The 17,716-nt window shown below is 39.0% G+C and overlaps 1 protein-coding gene across 1 annotated transcript in view; it reads left to right on the forward strand.

Annotated features, from left to right (window-relative positions):
* The first annotated feature begins 1,155 nt into the window (after positions 1-1,155).
* The window catches only part of LOC144615810 (uncharacterized), a 32,158-nt gene continuing 15,597 nt past the window's right edge, over positions 1,156-17,716 (forward strand). Inside the window, exons 1-2 of the mRNA XM_078443800.1 lie at positions 1,156-1,362; positions 1,664-1,731. Of these exons, the coding sequence (XP_078299926.1) occupies positions 1,187-1,362; positions 1,664-1,731 (244 nt within the window). The 5' untranslated portion in view covers positions 1,156-1,186. The remainder of the gene's footprint in view (positions 1,363-1,663; positions 1,732-17,716) is intronic.

Genomic DNA, 17,716 nt, shown 5'->3' on the forward strand with positions numbered 1-17,716 from the left:
AAGTTGATGTTTTTGTTTTTCTTATTTTAAGATTACAATGAACTTGATTACACCACAAGTCAGAAGGAAGACCGAGAACATTTAAAGATATATATCACTTTATCAAGATTACTTTAAAATAGCCAGCTACCATTTCAAAATTAGTCAAATAAAAAATACATATTTGAAAGTAAATAAAACCCCCTTCTGAAGTATTTTTAAGCAGGAACTTTGAAGTTTGCGGGTTTTATTTTTCTTTTATGTTTCCAATTCTTATTGTGGCTCATTTTTGTGTCAGTAATTTAAAGTGTACTTATATTTTATAGATGGTTTATAGATATTGTAAGCATGGCAGAGATAGCTAGCTGGTGACCGAAATTAATACTTGCTGAAAGATTTTGTTGTAGTTGAAAAGTGACTGCTCAGGAAGGGACTACTTTTCCTAGCTTTCCTGGCAAACAAATGTACATGTGACTAGCTCTCATCAATGGACTGAGAGATGGGGATGTTCCACTATACTCTCCTACCATCAACCCAATAAAAACAGATGAGGGTTTAAGAGCTGGTAGAGCCACAGATGAAAGGAATCCAAAACCTTAAATTATGATGTGGAGTGAGGGTGTGAGCCAATTATCATGTGAATCAGAAATAACTCTCTATTGGATTTTTGCTTTAATACATTTTTTGGAGCATGTTTTTTTGTGGCAGTTTAGTTTACCCTAACTAACACAGTAAGGACAGTCTCTAGGATAATTAAAATCTGACATAAGAAATGCATGAATCCCTGTAGCAAGATTCCTCAAAAACCAACTGGTTTGCTGTTGCTGTGAGTATTAAGTCTCTGATTTTTAGAAAACCCTGTTCATGTTCTTTTTGGAATTCTTCTTCTATGTTACTCTGGGAAACTCCTCATTCCTACAAGGTTGTTTTAAGCATCACCTCCCTTATGAATTCTTCTCTGAGCCCTCTATCCTTTTTTCTCAGTATACTTAATAATTCCCTACATTGTGCCACTTAATTCTATTTTTGCATCTTTTATATGCTATTGTAAGTACTTGCTTATGTCTGTCTTTCCAACAGGCATGCTATGGATTGAATGGTTGTGTTCTCCACCAATTTATATGCTGAGATAAGCATATAAAGCATTTATATGCTAATCCTCATTGTGATGATATTCAGGAGGGGGCCCTTGTGAGGTAATGAGGTGATGGGGGTGGATCCCTCATGTGAGGATTTGTGCTCTCATAAAAAGAGATACAGAGTTGCCTCTTTCTCCATCTCTCTTTTTCTCTCTCTTCATCATGAGAAGAAGTCAGGAAGATGGCCCCCACCAGAACCTGACCATGCTGGTATCCTGATCTTGAACCTCAAGCCTCCAGAACTGTGAGAAATAAGTAAATGTTGTTGAAGCCACCCAGTCTCTGGTATTCTTGTTACTGCAGCCCAAACTAACAGAGACAAGATGCGAACAAATAACTGAGTTCCATCAATGCATTCATTTTTTTTTTTACCACTTGAATCTAGATAGTGCCTTGTCGATACTAAGGATGTAATAAAGACTTGCAGAATGAGTGAATAAATGGTAACAATAGTTGCTAAAGATGTGTTGGTTTTACAATAAACAGAAGACAAAGAAGATAATTCTGCAATAGTGACTTGGATTTTAAATGTTCTTGGTCCTTAGGGTTCCCATCTTGGGGCCACTGATTTCTGACTTGGAACAAAGGCAACCTCAGCTGGCAAGAAATTCAGGTGGGTATTACAGTGTTCCCAAGAGAGCTGTTTGAAAGCTTAGATGTCCAACAGCTCATGAAATGAAAAGCGCTGGGATGGAGGGGACTTAACAGCGTAGTAACTGGGGATTCTATTATGGCAGGCTCAGCCTTTGGCTAGAGAATTTCCACCTCTGTTTGGGAAATACACAATCATTGGCTCCCTTGAACCGAGAGCCAGCATAAATCAAGCATAGAATGCAGCTGTTGAAGCTATTAAATGTTAGTAATCATTGGATCCAATCCTTTGGTAAGAAAAGGTTATGGTTTGGCAACCTACGATCTCCTTTTTTCTGGGGACTTCTCACCAAGGTTATACAGCGATCTGCCATGTTCTTCTAAGACTGGAACTCTTACTTCAGTTGGTTGGTGCAAAGTGAGCCAACTGGAGTCTTTCTGTGGGAATGTTTGATCTGAAATGTCTTCCTACTGGTGGCTAGGCTTTATGGTATAATACTTAGGAATTACTCAGGGCTGTATAGTTTTACCTCAGAGACCAGAAAGACAGAATAGATCAGTATATAGAGAATGGTGCAGATGTTCAGAAAAGGACACATCCTAGAGATGGAGAAAGAGTCTACTAAATGTGTTTTCCAAGGTTTAGTTGTTCCTGAGGCTAGACATATTCCTCCTATAGGTGTGGATCACTGCCCTTGTTCCTATAAAATAGCCCAGGACACTTATGATCACACTGCCTTTGAATTTAAGCCATTTCCAGTTGGACTTCTGTCACTTGCAATCAAAACAGTCTCAACAAACAGGCTACAAATTTTGAACAGGGGGAAAATGATGCTGAGGAAGAAGGATGTATTTCATTGTGTGATATTGGATGTACATTCCATCTTGAGGGAAAAAAAGTATTCTCTGAATTACAAAAGCTTTTATGAAACTATGGCTTATACTATTAATTGCTTCTTTGGAAGGGCTTTACAATAAAAATGCAATTCAGAGAAATTCCATTTCTTTTGTATGTGTTTGATTAGGGAGTTGTTGAGGGGAGACTGGGCTGACATGTAGGCTTCCACCTCCTTTCTGGCTGCCAGTGCCCCGTTGTCATCCCATGGGCCTAGGCTCCTAATATGTAAAGTGTACCCATGGCATAGTGTACCTTGTGGGGGTCACCAAGAAGCCAAAGGGCCAATCATCACATACCTCTTTCACCTTCTGAAGCTGAGAAACCCAAGCCAAAGAGTGATTATAATTCTCTCCAGAATCAATTAAGAGAAAACTATTTCCGTTGTACACAGACAGGCCCCAAATGGGAAACTGGGAAATTTCTGAGGTAGAGCCAAATGAATTTTCACAAAAGCTTTGGAGTTTATTCATAACACAAGGAGAATTCTTATCAGCTAAAGAAAATAGGCACAGCTCTTCTTAAAATAAAATGAAATTATGGACACAGGATTATAGCTGTCCCACGCTGCCAAAAATGCTGTTTTTAGAATCCAAATCCTTTAGACACCCTTCCAAATCCAAGTAGTATGTTTTGCTTTTGCTGTTTGTGTTGGACCTATTAGCCCATGCTCTCTGCTTCCAGTCACATATAATGACTGCATCAGGAAAGGCTATGATATTTAGAAGATTCTCAAGCGATTTCTTGCTCTATGGTAAGCATCCTTAAAAATAAATGCCAGAAAGCCATGTAAAAATGCAAAATCTTTATGGTCTCCCATGGGACCACATGAAAATGAATTAAAATAAAATTAAAAATAAATCAAAATACCTCAGTGGCTTAGCCAACAAATGATAATGAAATTTGAAGATGTAGAGTGTATGTAGGAGCATTTTATGCCCTGTTCAATATGCCCTAAGCTTGCCTCTAATTTTGGCTTTGGTAGGTATCTCCACCATTTTTGTGGCCCACTTCAAAAACCCCTCACAAAGCTTCACCTCCCCTGTTAGGGTTTTGGAGCCATGAATAGCTGCAGGTGCCCCCAAGTAGGCTTGAGCCAATGTCTCCAAGGGCAAACCTCACTCAGTGGCTGATAAGAGTTAAAAAATAAATTTCTCAACTTTTAGTCTTTTGAAGGAACAATATAGCAGTGCATTCTACATGATTTTCCAGCATAACTTAACCTCAATTCTCACAGCAGTAATAATATTAATGAACATTTTTCTGAATTTTCTTTTATAAGACTTTCCCCATTTCCTCCTTAGAATCACCTTCCAAATAAATTACCAGCACTCATGTCCCTAACTCAGGTTCAGATTTTGCAGGATCCAAACTAAAGTAGTATATAAATTTGTCTCCTTGTTTTCATTTCATCTTAGACCAAATTCTTGCTCTTTGGTAAAATCCCATTGCCCCAAAGACATACTTTCTTTATTATAGGCAGTTGCTTTATTATTCTTTTATCTCAGAGTACCAAGTGAGACTATTCCATAATCATAAATATTTCAAGTTTCAACTGGCTAAGACTGTACCATGTGAACATTCATGTGCCACATAAACTGTGAACCATGAGCAATGGGGCATCCCATTGGTAAGATTTTTTCCATTGGTAATATTAATAGAAATAGCTACTTATTTATTGACAATCTTCTCTGTGTCATGCCTTCTGATCTATATACTTACTTGGAGTGTTTCTGAAAAGTAGGCATTAACAATCCCACTTTATGGGATTGATGTTGAGCCTTATCCAGTTAATGAGTGGTGGAGCGGACATCCAACCTAGATATTCATGGATCCAAATTCCATGTTCTTTCTGTGGGTCTGGAATTTGGGGTTTCCTCCAGGTTTTACAAATTTTCTCTGTGTCCTATTTGGTTTTCAGTCAATTAGTCCACCATTGGGTATGTGCCATAGTCATTGTACACTAGAGAAAAAGAAATATCCGGACCTTTAGAGAGCTATTTGATATAGATGTGAGCTGACAGGGATGTCAGAGTTAGATCCTATTAGAATGGCCACTTATTAGAATGAGGTTTATGCAGACCAGGTGACAAATTAAATTCTGGTCCATGTTCATCTCATAGTATTTCCAGTGGGTCCTCATATCCATCTTAGGGTTATTTACTCAGTACTCAGATGCATAGTCAGCGTGGAGATCCTTAGCAACTGGAAGAATCCTTACATTTACTCCTTGTTATGGGGATTAAGAGATATTATGGAAGGAAAGTCCAAGGGGAAGGCTTTGAAACTGTTCCTCCCCTGTCCTGGCCAAGATGGAATCATGACACATCCCAGGAGGAAGTGCATCACTTTAAGAATTCAAGGATGGTGGCCCCCATCATATACTTAATCTAATTAACCTGTATGAGCTTTTGTAAAAGCCAAATGGATTACGGCAGATGACAGTGAACTACCATAAATTTAACCAGGTGATACCTCTAGTTATAGGTGTAATGTTGAATATGGAATCTTAATGGAACAGATAAATGTAGCTTTTGAAAGAGTGCCTGGGTGGCTCAGTTGCTTAAGCGTCCAACTTCAGCTCAGGTCATGATCTCATGTTTCATGGGTTCAAGCCCCACATCAGGCTCTGTGCTGACAGCTCAGAGCCTGGAGCCTGCTTCAGATTCTGTGTCTCCCTCTCTCTTTGTCCCTCCCCTCTCATATTCTGTCTCTCTCAATTAAGAAATGTCAAAAAAATTATATGAAATTTATTGTCAAATTGGTATCCATACAATACCCAGTGCTCCTCCCAACAGGTGCCCTCCTCAATACCCCTCACCTACCCCACCCTCCCTCCCACCCCCCATCAACCCTCAGTTTATTCTCAGTTTTTAAGAGTCTCTTATGGTTTGGCTCCCTCCCTCTCTAACCTTTTTATTTTTTTTCCTTCCCCTCCCCCATGGTCTTCTGCTAAGTTTCTCAGGATCCACATAAGAGTGAAAACATATGATATCTGTCTTTCTCTGTATGACTTATTTCACTTACATAACACTCTCCAGTTCCATCCATGTTGCTACAAAAGGCCATATTTCATTCTCTTTCATTGCCACGTAGTATTCCATTGTGTATAGAAACCACAACTTCTTTATCCATTCATCAGTTGATGGGCATTTAGGCTCTTTCCATAATTTGGCTATTGTTGAGAGTGCTGTTATAAACATTGGGGTACAAGTGCCCCTATGCATCAGCACTCCTGTATCCCTTGGGTAAATTCCTAGCAGTGCTATTGCTGGGTCATAGGGCAGCTCTATTTTTAATTTTTTGAGGAAACTCCACATTGTTTTCCAGAGCGGCTGCACCAGTTTGCATTCCCACCAACAGTGCAAGAGGGTTCCCGTTTCTCCACATCCTCTCCAGCATCTATAGTCTCCTGATTTGTTCATTTTAGCCACTCTGACTTGCATGAGGAGATATCTGAGTGTGGTTTTGATTTGTATTTCCCTGATGAGGAGTGACGTTGAGCATCTTTTCATGTGCCTGTTGGCCATCTGGATGTCTTCTTTAGAGAAGTGTCTATTCATGTCTTCTGCCCATGTCTTCACTGGATCATTTGTTTTTCAGGTGTGGAGTTTGGTGAGCTCCTTATTGATTTTGGATACTAGCCCCTTGTCCGATATGTCATTAGCAAATATCTTTTCCCATTCTGTTGGTTGCCTTTTAGTCTTGTTGATTATTTCCTTTGCTGTGCAGAAGCTTTTTACCTTGATGAGGTCCCAATAATTCATTTTTGCTTTTAATTCCCTTGCCTTTGGAGATGTGGCAAGTAAGAAATTGCTGCAGCTGAGGTCAGAGAGGTTTTTTCTTGCTTTCTCCTCTAGGGTTTTGATGGTTTCCTGTCTCACATTCAGGTCCTTCATCCATTTTGAGTTTATTTTTGTGAATGGTGTAAGAAAGTGGTGTAGTTTCATCCTTCTGCATGTTGCTGTCCAGTTCTCCCAGCACCATTTGTTAAAGAGACTGTCTTTTTTCCATTGGATATCTTTTCTTGCTTTGTCAAAGATTAGTTGGCCATATTTTTGTGGGTCCAATTCTGGAGTCTCTATTCTATTCCATTGGTCTATGTGTCTGTTTTTGTGCCAATACCATGCTGTGCTGATGATTACAATGTAGCTTTTGGTACTTGGTATGCATCTATTGCACTTGCAAATGTGTTATTTTCAATTCCTATCAGGAAGAAGCTTCAAATGCAGTTCGATTTTACATGAGAAGGACAACAGTACACATTTCCCTGTACTCATCTTATTAACTGATTTTAACTGGGGTTTGATAAATGTTTTTTGAATGAATGAATAGAAACACTGAACCAGGAAGTATCCAAATTTCTAGGACTCAGGTCGCTGACTCCACTTTTGTCCTCAGGTTCTATTTGCTGGTTCATCAGCTCAGCCTAAGAAAAAGAAAGGATTTCTCTCCAAAGTCCCTTCATTAAGAGTAATTATGGTATGGGACATTTTTCTTTTCTTTTTCTGTTTTGACACAATTTCAGACTTAGAGAAAAATTTTGAGAATAGTGTAAAAAATCAAAACTCCAATGAGTTATCAGCTCAAAATTCCTACGGTGACTAAAATAAAAAAGACAATAGCAAGTGTTAGCAAGAACGTGGAGAAATTGGAACCGTCCATACACTGTTGGTGGGAATGTGAAATGGTACAACCACTGTGGAAAACAGTGTGACAGTTCCTCAACAGGTTAAACATTGAGTTAGCATATGACCAGAAATTCCACTCCTACCTATACATCCAGGATAAATGAAATCTCTGTTTATATACTTGCATATTAATGTTCATAATAGCTACAAAGCAGAAACAATCCAAATGCCCATCAATTGATGAATGTATAAGCAAAGTGTGATGTATCCATGCAACAGAATATTATTTGTCAAAAAAAAAGAAATGAAGTACTATATGTGCTACAAACCCTTAAAACATCATGCTAAATGAAAGAAACCAATCACGAGGAACTACATATTTATATTAAGTACCCAGAATAGGCAAATCTATAGAGACAAAGAATAGATGTATCTTTTGTGATATTGATAGTTTTGAAGGGTACAAGTCAGCTATTTTGTGGAATCTCCCTCAATTTGAGTTCACATGATGTTTCTCATGATTACATTAAGGGCATTGTATTTCAGACAGGAAGACCCCAGAATGGTTGTTGTATGCTTTTCACTGCATCCTATAAAGAGGTGCACTAAGCACCTGGGTGGCTCAGTAGGCTAAACATCCCACTCTTGGTTTTGACTCAGGTCATGATCTCATAGTTCATGACTTAGAGCCCCACATCAGGCTCCTTGCTGTGGGTGCTAAGCCTGCTTGGGATTCTCTCTCTCCCCCTCTTTCTCTTCCCCTGATCTGCTCTCTCTCTCTTTCTCTTTCATAATAAATAAGTAAACTTAAAAAAAAAGAGGTGTGTGATATCCAGTCCAATTACTGGTTGTGATCATTCTGATCACTTGGTTAAAGAATTGCCTACTAGGCTTCCTCACCATGAATTTACTGTTTCCTTTGTAATGAATAACATCCTGTGAGGAGGGGTTATCCTGAGGCTGTATAAGTAACCTTACAATAGAACATTTTGGTCATGGATATTATGCAACCACTAAGTCCAATCAGAAGGGAGGGAAGCTGGATTGTCAGAAACTGCTGTATACCTGGCCCTTCTAGGAAGAGGACCCAATTGACTCTGCACCAATTTTAACTCTGCAGTTGAGTGGAATAAACACAACAAAAGGCTGCTTCTCCTCAGACAAGAGCTGGGACTCAAGAACTGAAAAACTGGGGAAGCTTTCTGCCTCCTTTTCTGTTAAACACACACAAGCCTTGCCCTACCTTCCTCCCAGCTCCAGGGATCCCTTGCCCTTTTAGGAAATAACACAAAAACTGATGCTCACTCACAAAAGGGACCTTGAATTTGACTGCATTAGACAAAGTAAAACCACTGTCACTGCAATTAAACACCTCTCTTCTAGACTGACAATTATTTGAGGTCTGGATGTCCAGTTTGTCTTTGTGGCTTTTCACCTTTCCCTGCTTCTTCCTCTGGCAAAGTCCTCTGCTTCCCTCAGTTCCTGGCTAAAATGTCATCTTCCCAAGGAACACTTTCTGGACACCAGTACTCACCCCAGACTGGATTAGTTCTACCTCCCCTGTCATCTCTCCTCTTGACTGTTCCTTTCCTGCTTGCACCCCAACAGAAATGAACTCACATTGAGTGTGATTGTTTAGTGGGTGGCAAGCTCACTTGCTAGATCCAATACTCCAATGTGAAACTGTCCTGCTCCTGCACAGTGCCCAGAAGTCAATATTTGCAGATGGACAAATGAATGAATAAATGAGTGATTTACAAGCACTTCACCTCTCTTCCCAGAATCTACTGCATATTGTGGTGGGCTGCATGATGGCTCCCTAGAGAGGCCCAAGTCTTGATGCCCAGAACCTATGAATGTTACTTTATAATGGCAAAAGGGACTTTTCAGATAAGATCAAGTTAAGGATCTTGAGATGAGGAAATTATCCTGGATTCGCCAGGTGTCAATGCATTCACAGTGGTCATTATAAGAGGGAGAGAAGGGGATGTGAAGACAGAAGCAGAGCTTGGTGTGATGAATCTATGAGCCAAGGAATGCTACAGCCTCTAAAATCTGGAAGAGGCAAATAATGCATTCTCCCCTGGAACCTCTAGGAGAAATCCAGGCCAACTGATCCCTTGGTTTCAGTTCTCTAATTCTCATTTTGGACATCTGACCTCCAGAACTATAAAAGAATAAATTTGTATCTCACAGCCATGCAACTGGCATTGAGATCATGCCAATGTTAATGACCCTCATTGTCTCTCTGGGAAGCTCTTATTGGAGGTCAAAAATATGTTTGGCATGGTGATGGCACAACACATTGTCAGAGAAAGAATGAACCCAGTAGAATTGGTAGAAAGAGAAAATAACCTACGTGTAATATAGAATTCAAAGAAATATTTTTTTAAAGAAAGAATTTGTCTCAGATTTCTTAACTCTGCTATTCATAAGGAAGGCAGATCTAATTTGCTAAAAGATAATATCAAGAATTCATAGCACCAGGTTTGTTACCATTCCCACACTGGTATTGTGATCCTGTGATATCAAGCGATACAAAGACTTCCCAGGATGCTATCAGATCCAGCTAGAAAGAAAAAAGCCCGTTAACTTTGTGCAATAGGCTGGTTATAGAAGAGATTGTGGCTCTGTGTCTGTCTATGGCCAATTCCGTGTGTGCTGTGCTTTGTGATTAGATCCATTTGCTATCTTCTTGGAATGAATCGGGAACCACAGCTCATCTCGGACAACCAGGGAGGGGGTTGCTTTTCAGCTGAGCGAGGGAAAGGGGGTCAGTTCATAGGCATTGCCCATGATTCAGATAAGTTACAGAGACCTGACTCCTAGGCAGTAATTTTGCTGACTCGGGACTCAAGTGTCACTGTGTCAAGTTCCTCCTTCCGTGAAAAGATGCTGTGAGGACTGAGTGGAATGCGCAATTGGAAACACTTGGCCAGTGGGACCATAAGCAAGAGATTATACACTATTTATACCATTGTTATAGACTCGGGCTTTTCAGGATAGGGAGAGAGAGAGACCAGTCACCGTCTGGAAAGAAGGTCTCCAGAGAAGGGGACTCTGGTCGGTGCTTAGGCAAGCCAGGTACTTGGGATGAAACATGTAAAGAGAAACTGTTCTCCAATCAGGGCCTGGACTCTGGGGCCTAGTGGTAATTAGGATCATGGAGTCAGACCACCTAGGTTCAAGGCCTGGATCTATAGCCAATGGCTAAGTGACCTTGGGTGAGTTATTCTTGGGGCTTCACCTGCTTATTTGTGAAATGGGCCTCATGATAGGAGTCATCTTGTGGGGCTTCAGGGAAATCATATATCCAATGTGTAGAATAATATCTGGTATATAGTGAGTGCTCAAATATTGTTAGCTACAATGACTTTGATTACCATCATTTTTAAGGGCAATTTTAAGAGTATGGTAGACATTAACACTTTGCAACCAACGATAGGCAACAAGAGCAAAGAGGAAGGCCTCACTCCCAGGGGCTTAAAGCCAGCTGAGCTTCCTAGAAAACCAGAGGACAATGTACTATGTCCCAGGAACCTGCGTGGGAAAGGACACCCCATTTTGGTCACAAATGCCTTGCAATTTGCTAGGGTCTACCTTCCTCCTTGGGTTCTCCTTGGCTTTCCAATCCAGAGTTCTTGGACCTTTAAAATGCCTTTACTCTCTAGCCAGTGCTCTTGGCCTTTGAGATGTCATTACCCTGTGTGGTGGCTACAGTGCCTACCCAATGGGAGGAGCAATCAAGAGCACACAGCTGAACCAGAGCTGCCAACTCTGCATGCTCAACAAGTCCAATTAGGGCCAAAAGATAAATATTGACACATTAGACTATTTCCTCACTTATTTTCTGTTGATTTTCTGGGCAATCTGATGGGGCAGAATTCCACTTTTCTGATAACTGATTCTTGGCTAATAGGAACAAAGTAGAAACTTCTGTCCACAGTGGGTTGTGCAGGCCCATTGTGCACAACCGGTAATTGGATTAAATGGACTCCTAGGTCTGTTTGCTGCTGCCAAAGTCCCTTGACCATTTTCCACTTCTGAAGGCTACCCATCATGGTGGCTCTCTTGCCTTTGAAATCAAATAGAAAGATGCAGGCAAAGTCTTCATTGTAGTGAAGCCTGTCTCCAAGCGAACAAAGTACAGGGGTGAGGAAAAACACATGCCTAGCCTTTGCGATTAAGTAGGCAGGCAGAGAGAGTGGCTATGGCCAATGAGCAGAAATTAATTTTCATTCTTATAAATATATATCTTCTCCTAATTTTCTTAAAAAAAAAAAAAAACAGCAACAACAATGAAGGAGAGTAGTGACAGCATAAACCCGCCCTGTGCATCCATGAGAAAACTAGAAGTCTTGCAAGAGTCATTCTTATCCAGCGTTCTGGGGGGCAATGCATCTTCCTGATTTTGCCAATTTATCTAGAAAATATTACAATTTAATCTGTGTTAATAAAAGACCAACAGAGTAACAACGCCTGGGGTTTTATGTGTCTGGCTGGCTTCTATTAGCATTTAAATCTGCATCCATTACATTAGTCCCTTAAAATAAACACAAACATTTATGCGAGTGACAATTCGAGTTAGCCTTAGTCAGTCTTAAATAATGTCACTCAACTCGGCGTTTGGACCGAAGCCTGTGAATCATGAGGTATATTTTTGCCTACAGTCTGATAATTTTCAAAGCTATTGGCAACCTGGGAATTTTCCTTCCTTATCACCAGGGCTCAGCTAACTTCACTAAGACTAATCAGGCCGGGAATCATTCATTCAAGGATTGCATGATCATGTTTTTCTTTAGCTGTGACAGCTGCCTCAGCCACATTAGCAATGCAGATTAGCCAGCCTAATAGGTTAATGCAGAACACGCGAAAATTAGGTTTAATCCCCAGTGAAATAATCTAACATTTTCACATTTCTTGATGTTGGGATAGAGACATTGCTGGTGACTCAATTAGGTGTAATGTAGATCAAAGCAAATTTACCTTCTGGCTGAACCTCCCCAATAGTTTAGACAGAAGAATATAGCAAAGGCCCTTTACTAATTGGTGAATAGCTGAGGGGAAAATTGCATTGGGAACATGTAGGATGTGAGAACTCTTTGGGCCTAAGAAAGACGATCGATGTATTTTGCAAACATCCACATCTATCACTTGGCCATGCCTCCAAATGATGTTGCAGCTCAGCGCAGATGCAAACACCTTGTACCAATCCTTCGGGCATCACTGCCATAAATGGGAACTCTCTCTATCTCTCTTTCTCTCTCCCCCTCTCTCTTAATCCGCACCTTCTTCCTGTCCTGTCCAGGAGTACCACAATTGTGTTCTGAATAGGCCTGCATTGTGAGGGGAACAGAAAGAGAACAAGAGGGTGTCTAATGTTTTCATTCTGGTGAACAGCATATCAAACACCCATCTCTTTCAATCATAAAGGGAAGGAAACAAAAAATTACATGCCCTCAGTTGCCAAATTATTTTTTGCCTTGACATCTTAATTCTTAATCCTTGTGTGTGGTCAAATCAGTCTACTATAGGCAACCAATCAAGCAATTATTTCTAAATTATATTTGCCCAACTCACATTGATTGGCCATTCTTTTCTTATTGGGTTAGCTCATTAATTCTGAGCAGCTTGCTTATTATGCCTTCCACATCATTTTCCTTCCGAGCCTATCTGCTCCAACCAGCCTGCTGATGTTTCAAGATGCCATACAGGGGGGAAAAAAAAACGACCAGTGATCTACGCATTGTCTCCTCTAGCAATTACAATTCACATTGCTGATTAACTTTGATGTGAAAACTAATGAGATAAGACAAGTTATCAAGGCGGACCTGATCGTCATTCCATTTATACAGCATTTGCCATCAGTGAATGACAAAAAACTAATGAAGACATATCTGACAGCAGGCTGAGCAGAGACAGATTTCGGTCCCCCATCAGCAAGAGTTGAGCTCCCTTCTCATGGTCTATCTGAGACACGTCAGAATTAGCTTAATAATGGAAACACTTCATCTAAATGGACACATGTTTACATTAAAATAACTACATGATAAATAGATGGTGGAGATTTTATGCCTTCTTGAGTCTAAACAACAAAGTAAAAATGTATTCTAGAATTCACTAAATCATTCAGAGGAAAATTCAATTTAAGCTATTATACTTATCACTGAGCGAGCGTCCCCTGTTTATGGGTAACAAATGTTGGTTTTCTGAGGGCGGGGGAAGAAATGTGATCTGGGCAGAACAGGAATGATTTACTTTGTTAAGATGGTAATGGACAGATAAACAGAAGCACAATATTGGTAAAGCTAATGAATGGTAATAACTTTGTGGTGGGGAGATCCACTGGAATGACATTTCCAGCTGTACATTTTTATAAGTTCTTTTCATTTTCTGAACGGAGACACTGGAGGTCTCTGCTTTCTGTTCACGTGTAAATGAAGTGCCCGTGCTCTCTACATGTAACATGTATTCCATTCAGAGGAATAAATTCAAAGCATTTCTCTGGGTATGTTCATACGTGTTCTCCCCACCCCTAACAAATTAACAAGGAAAAGCAGATATTATATAGAAAATGTAAATTTTCTGTGGACACAATCTTGGAGGCTGAGCATCAAATAAATATTAAGAAAAAGCACACGTTTATTAAATGGGGTTAAGAAGTGGTTACATATGAGCTTCAATAAAATTTATAAGTATTCATATGGTTAAAGGATTCTAATGCATTTTTTGTCTCTGCAATATCTTTGTTACATTAGCTTATAAGTATGAAAGGAAGTAAAACACAGATTGTTTTTAAAGATAACACAGCCTTACCGATGAGTCATTTTGTTACTTTGATAAATCATTACCAAAATCCCAAGAAAAGGAAAAGTGTTCATTTTCCTAGAAAAAGCTTTCTTCTCTATAACATATGCAGTATATTGTTTTTCTTACATAAACATCATGGAATAATATTACACCCAAATAGCATGAAATAAGCCAGAACAAAAAAAAAAAAAAAAAAAAAAAAAAAAGGAAAAATAAGTTGTGGCATATTAAAGCATATCTTTAAAATCTTCTTTTTTTAAAAAAAATAGGTGGTAGTTTTGTTTTCTTTAGTCAAATATGATTTGAAATGTTTTAAGGCAACTCTCCACAAATATAATTTCTAGTTACATCTTTTTGACTTAAAAAAAGAAGAAATACATGAATAATACCAGCATCTATAATCAATATTTCTCCCCCTCACTGTACCCACACCTAGCCATCACAAACAACAGCAACAAAGCAAAAGAAAACAAAAACTGAACACAAACCTACTTTTTTTGAGGGTCTGTATTTAAAAAAATCTAGTGCATGTGATGAAAGTTAATCGCAAGTAATGTTTTAAGGATGAAGAAACAAATTAGTACTCCAGCGAGGGATTAAGTTTAAAAGCTCTTCTCCGAACCGAAGATAAAGCCTATATATTAGAAGACACTATAAAAGTACTTGTGTAAGAGCTAAAGGCACAAGTGGAAAGTTGACCCCCAAGATGGTTTGATGATGGTGTGCTAAGTTTATAAAATTCTCCCTCAATAGAAGGAGCCTGTAAGTACAGTGCCCACTAAACACAGAAGCAATTGTACTAGAAAACGGGTTTCCAATTTTGACTCAAGTGACAAAATTAAGCCTATCTGAACAAGGGCTGACCGATTTCTTCTCTGGAACCCGCCTCCTTCCCCTCCCCCTCAATACACTGGCTTCTCTTTTAGTCCATCCATCTCTGGAATTCTCTCCTGGTTATGTTTACCACTCAATTCTAATGTTAATTAGAGACATACACATCCGTATTTGTAACCCACATTTTCATCAGCAAAGCCCACCGGGCCAAATGAAAACCGAGGAGTGTGTCTGCGTGTGAGCCAACAATGCAGAGATGGCTGTATTCTTGAACACACATATCTAACATTCTTTCCTCCCTGGTGTTAATTTTCCCTTTCTGTGTCCTCTTATTATGCTATCTCCAACATGGGTGACAGATTCCTTTTTAGCCTATTTCTTTAATCTATTTTAATAAATAATTACAGGCAGCTACAGAATTTATTCATTCCAGAGGGCTACCTTCTTCACATTTTTTTTCCAGAGGTGCAGCTCAAGGAGACATGGTGATAATCGGGGAGGGGGGGGTGGTGGTGGTGGTGCCTGGAATCCCTTCTACACAATGTCATTATGAGCTCCCATTTAAAATGAAAAATGTATATTTCACTTAAAAGCGATACAAGGTTAGCGCCTCTTCCTGGGAATGCTTCACAACAAGGGACACTATGGTTCCATATTCAGAAAAGAAGCAGGAGGAAAGTGAAAGAAAATAAAAATCACTAGAATATATTTTTGAGATATTAAACAAGTCCCTTATTGAGGAAAAAAAAAAGATTCATACTCTTTGTCTTTCCTACAATGGGGAATTATTGGCTTTCTCTGGGTTTGAGAATTTTATTCCAAAACCAGTTAAGCTACTTTGTGTACTACTTGGGGCTTTATTTTTCTTTTATTAGAAACAGAAAGAGATCTCCTTCTATTTTTCAGTTTCTACCATCTTCCCTAGATGTATTATCATTTCCAATGTGTTGATTTAAATGCTCACAAAATAGGGTTTCCTTCCAAGGGCTGGAATCCCACTCATCAGCCTTCACAACCCTCGTACTACAAACAGGTTTTTACGGAGCTGAGCCTGGGGCTGAATGTTTTTCTACATTTCTTCAAAATGCCCCGTGGTCAAACACACTGGGTACATTTCACTGATCAACTTCACTTCTTCAAAATCAAGCTTTACCCCATCTTATTCAAGCAAATGTTTTGAAGCGTCTGAAACAGGAAGCTAACTTCATAGCTCAGCTGTAGAGTGGGTTTGTAATATTTATCTTTGGAGGGCTCAAAATAAATTCCTTTATTAAGTACTTGCTTGAAGTGCATTGCTAAACAGTTTCTCCCACATGTATTCTAAAATTTGTTAACTGAGCTCCTTTCCCATAAATGATTCTTTTTTTTTTTTTTTTTTTCAAAAAAAGGCTTGCTTTGAATTTATATATATTTCAGCCTTGACTAATGTTTTATTTAAAATAGTTACGGTGCACCTTTTGATTTGGAGTTTAAAGTAAATAATATTTGTACATCTGAAACATACTCAAGACAAATGAAAAGCCTCTAGATGCTTTTGTGTGAGATGTTGGAGGGCTCTACAAACTTAAAAGGACAACCTCAATTAAGCTCATCTTCATCTGGAAAAAAGTAGCAACTGAAGGCTGAATATATTAGATAATACACACTTGCTGAAGAGCATTCTCTTAGCTATTTAAAAAAAATTTTTAAAGGAAAAAAAAGAAAAATATTCCTGATAACCAACCCAAAGCTGGCCTGAGTGTCGCTAGATGCTAATTTTGTTTGAAACTGTTCAACTAACTCTGAATAGATATCCATATTCAACAAAGACATAATTAATGGCAACGTTTCCTTCAGCCTTAAGACATCATAACAAGCTGCAAAGTACAAAAAGATTTTTATGGGAACTAATTTAAGGACAAAGGGTTGACCTCTCGCATTTCATTAACTAACTGGAGGGAGGCAGGGAAGAGTGGCAGTGCTCATGTCGTTCATTTCAAGCAGCCAATTTCCAAATGCAAATCGCAATCTGCAGATGTTGGAGGCTGATATGGATATTTTTAAATATCATTTGTTCAATTTAAGGACATCAGACATTTGAATTTTAAATAAAAATCAAAACCAATTTTGGGATTCATTTTTAGTCAGGGAATGAATGTATTCATGGTGCATTGAAGGTCTTTAGGTTAGCTATGTTTTCAAGTGTCTAAAACTATTCTTGTAAACCATTAATTTCATATATTATTTCCAAAACCTTTTAATGGAGAAGTTCTATTAAGCTACACATTATTCCTGATGATTGTGCCAAGTGAGAAGTGGTGTATTTTGAGTACAGAGTTAGAAGGATAGAAGCAACCATCCGAATCAGACACCTGATTCCTGGATGTGTTAAAAAATCTACATGCTCTGGACTCTACAGTTTGCTTTAGGCGTTACCTGATGTAAAGTTCGAGAGGTTCACTTTACAGGATATGGAAACAGTTAAGTACATTACTCCTTTTAGAATTCTGACCTTTCCTGACTCTCTTTCGGCTTTATTATTTTTTTCCTATAGCACTTTTCACTCCCTGACTCACAATGTGTTTTACTTATTATTTTTTTTGTCTGTCCCCACTCCCCTCTCTCTAGAATATAAGCTTCAAGAAAGCAAAGACTTTCAGCTCATTTGTTCATTGCCAAATCTGCAGGGCCTACTTGTGCATTTTCCATGACGGTCACTAGTCACATGTGGCCATTTGGATTTAATTTAAAATTCATTGTTATTAAACAAAATTAAAAACTCAGTTCCTCAGTCATATAAGCCACATTTTAAATGCTCGATGACCACATGGGCTAGTGGCTTCTGTATCAAGACTGTG

This window comes from Panthera onca, chromosome A3 (genome assembly GCF_046562875.1).
Source record: "Panthera onca isolate mPanOnc1 chromosome A3, mPanOnc1 haplotype 2, whole genome shotgun sequence".
Classification (NCBI taxonomy): Eukaryota; Metazoa; Chordata; class Mammalia; order Carnivora; family Felidae; genus Panthera; species Panthera onca.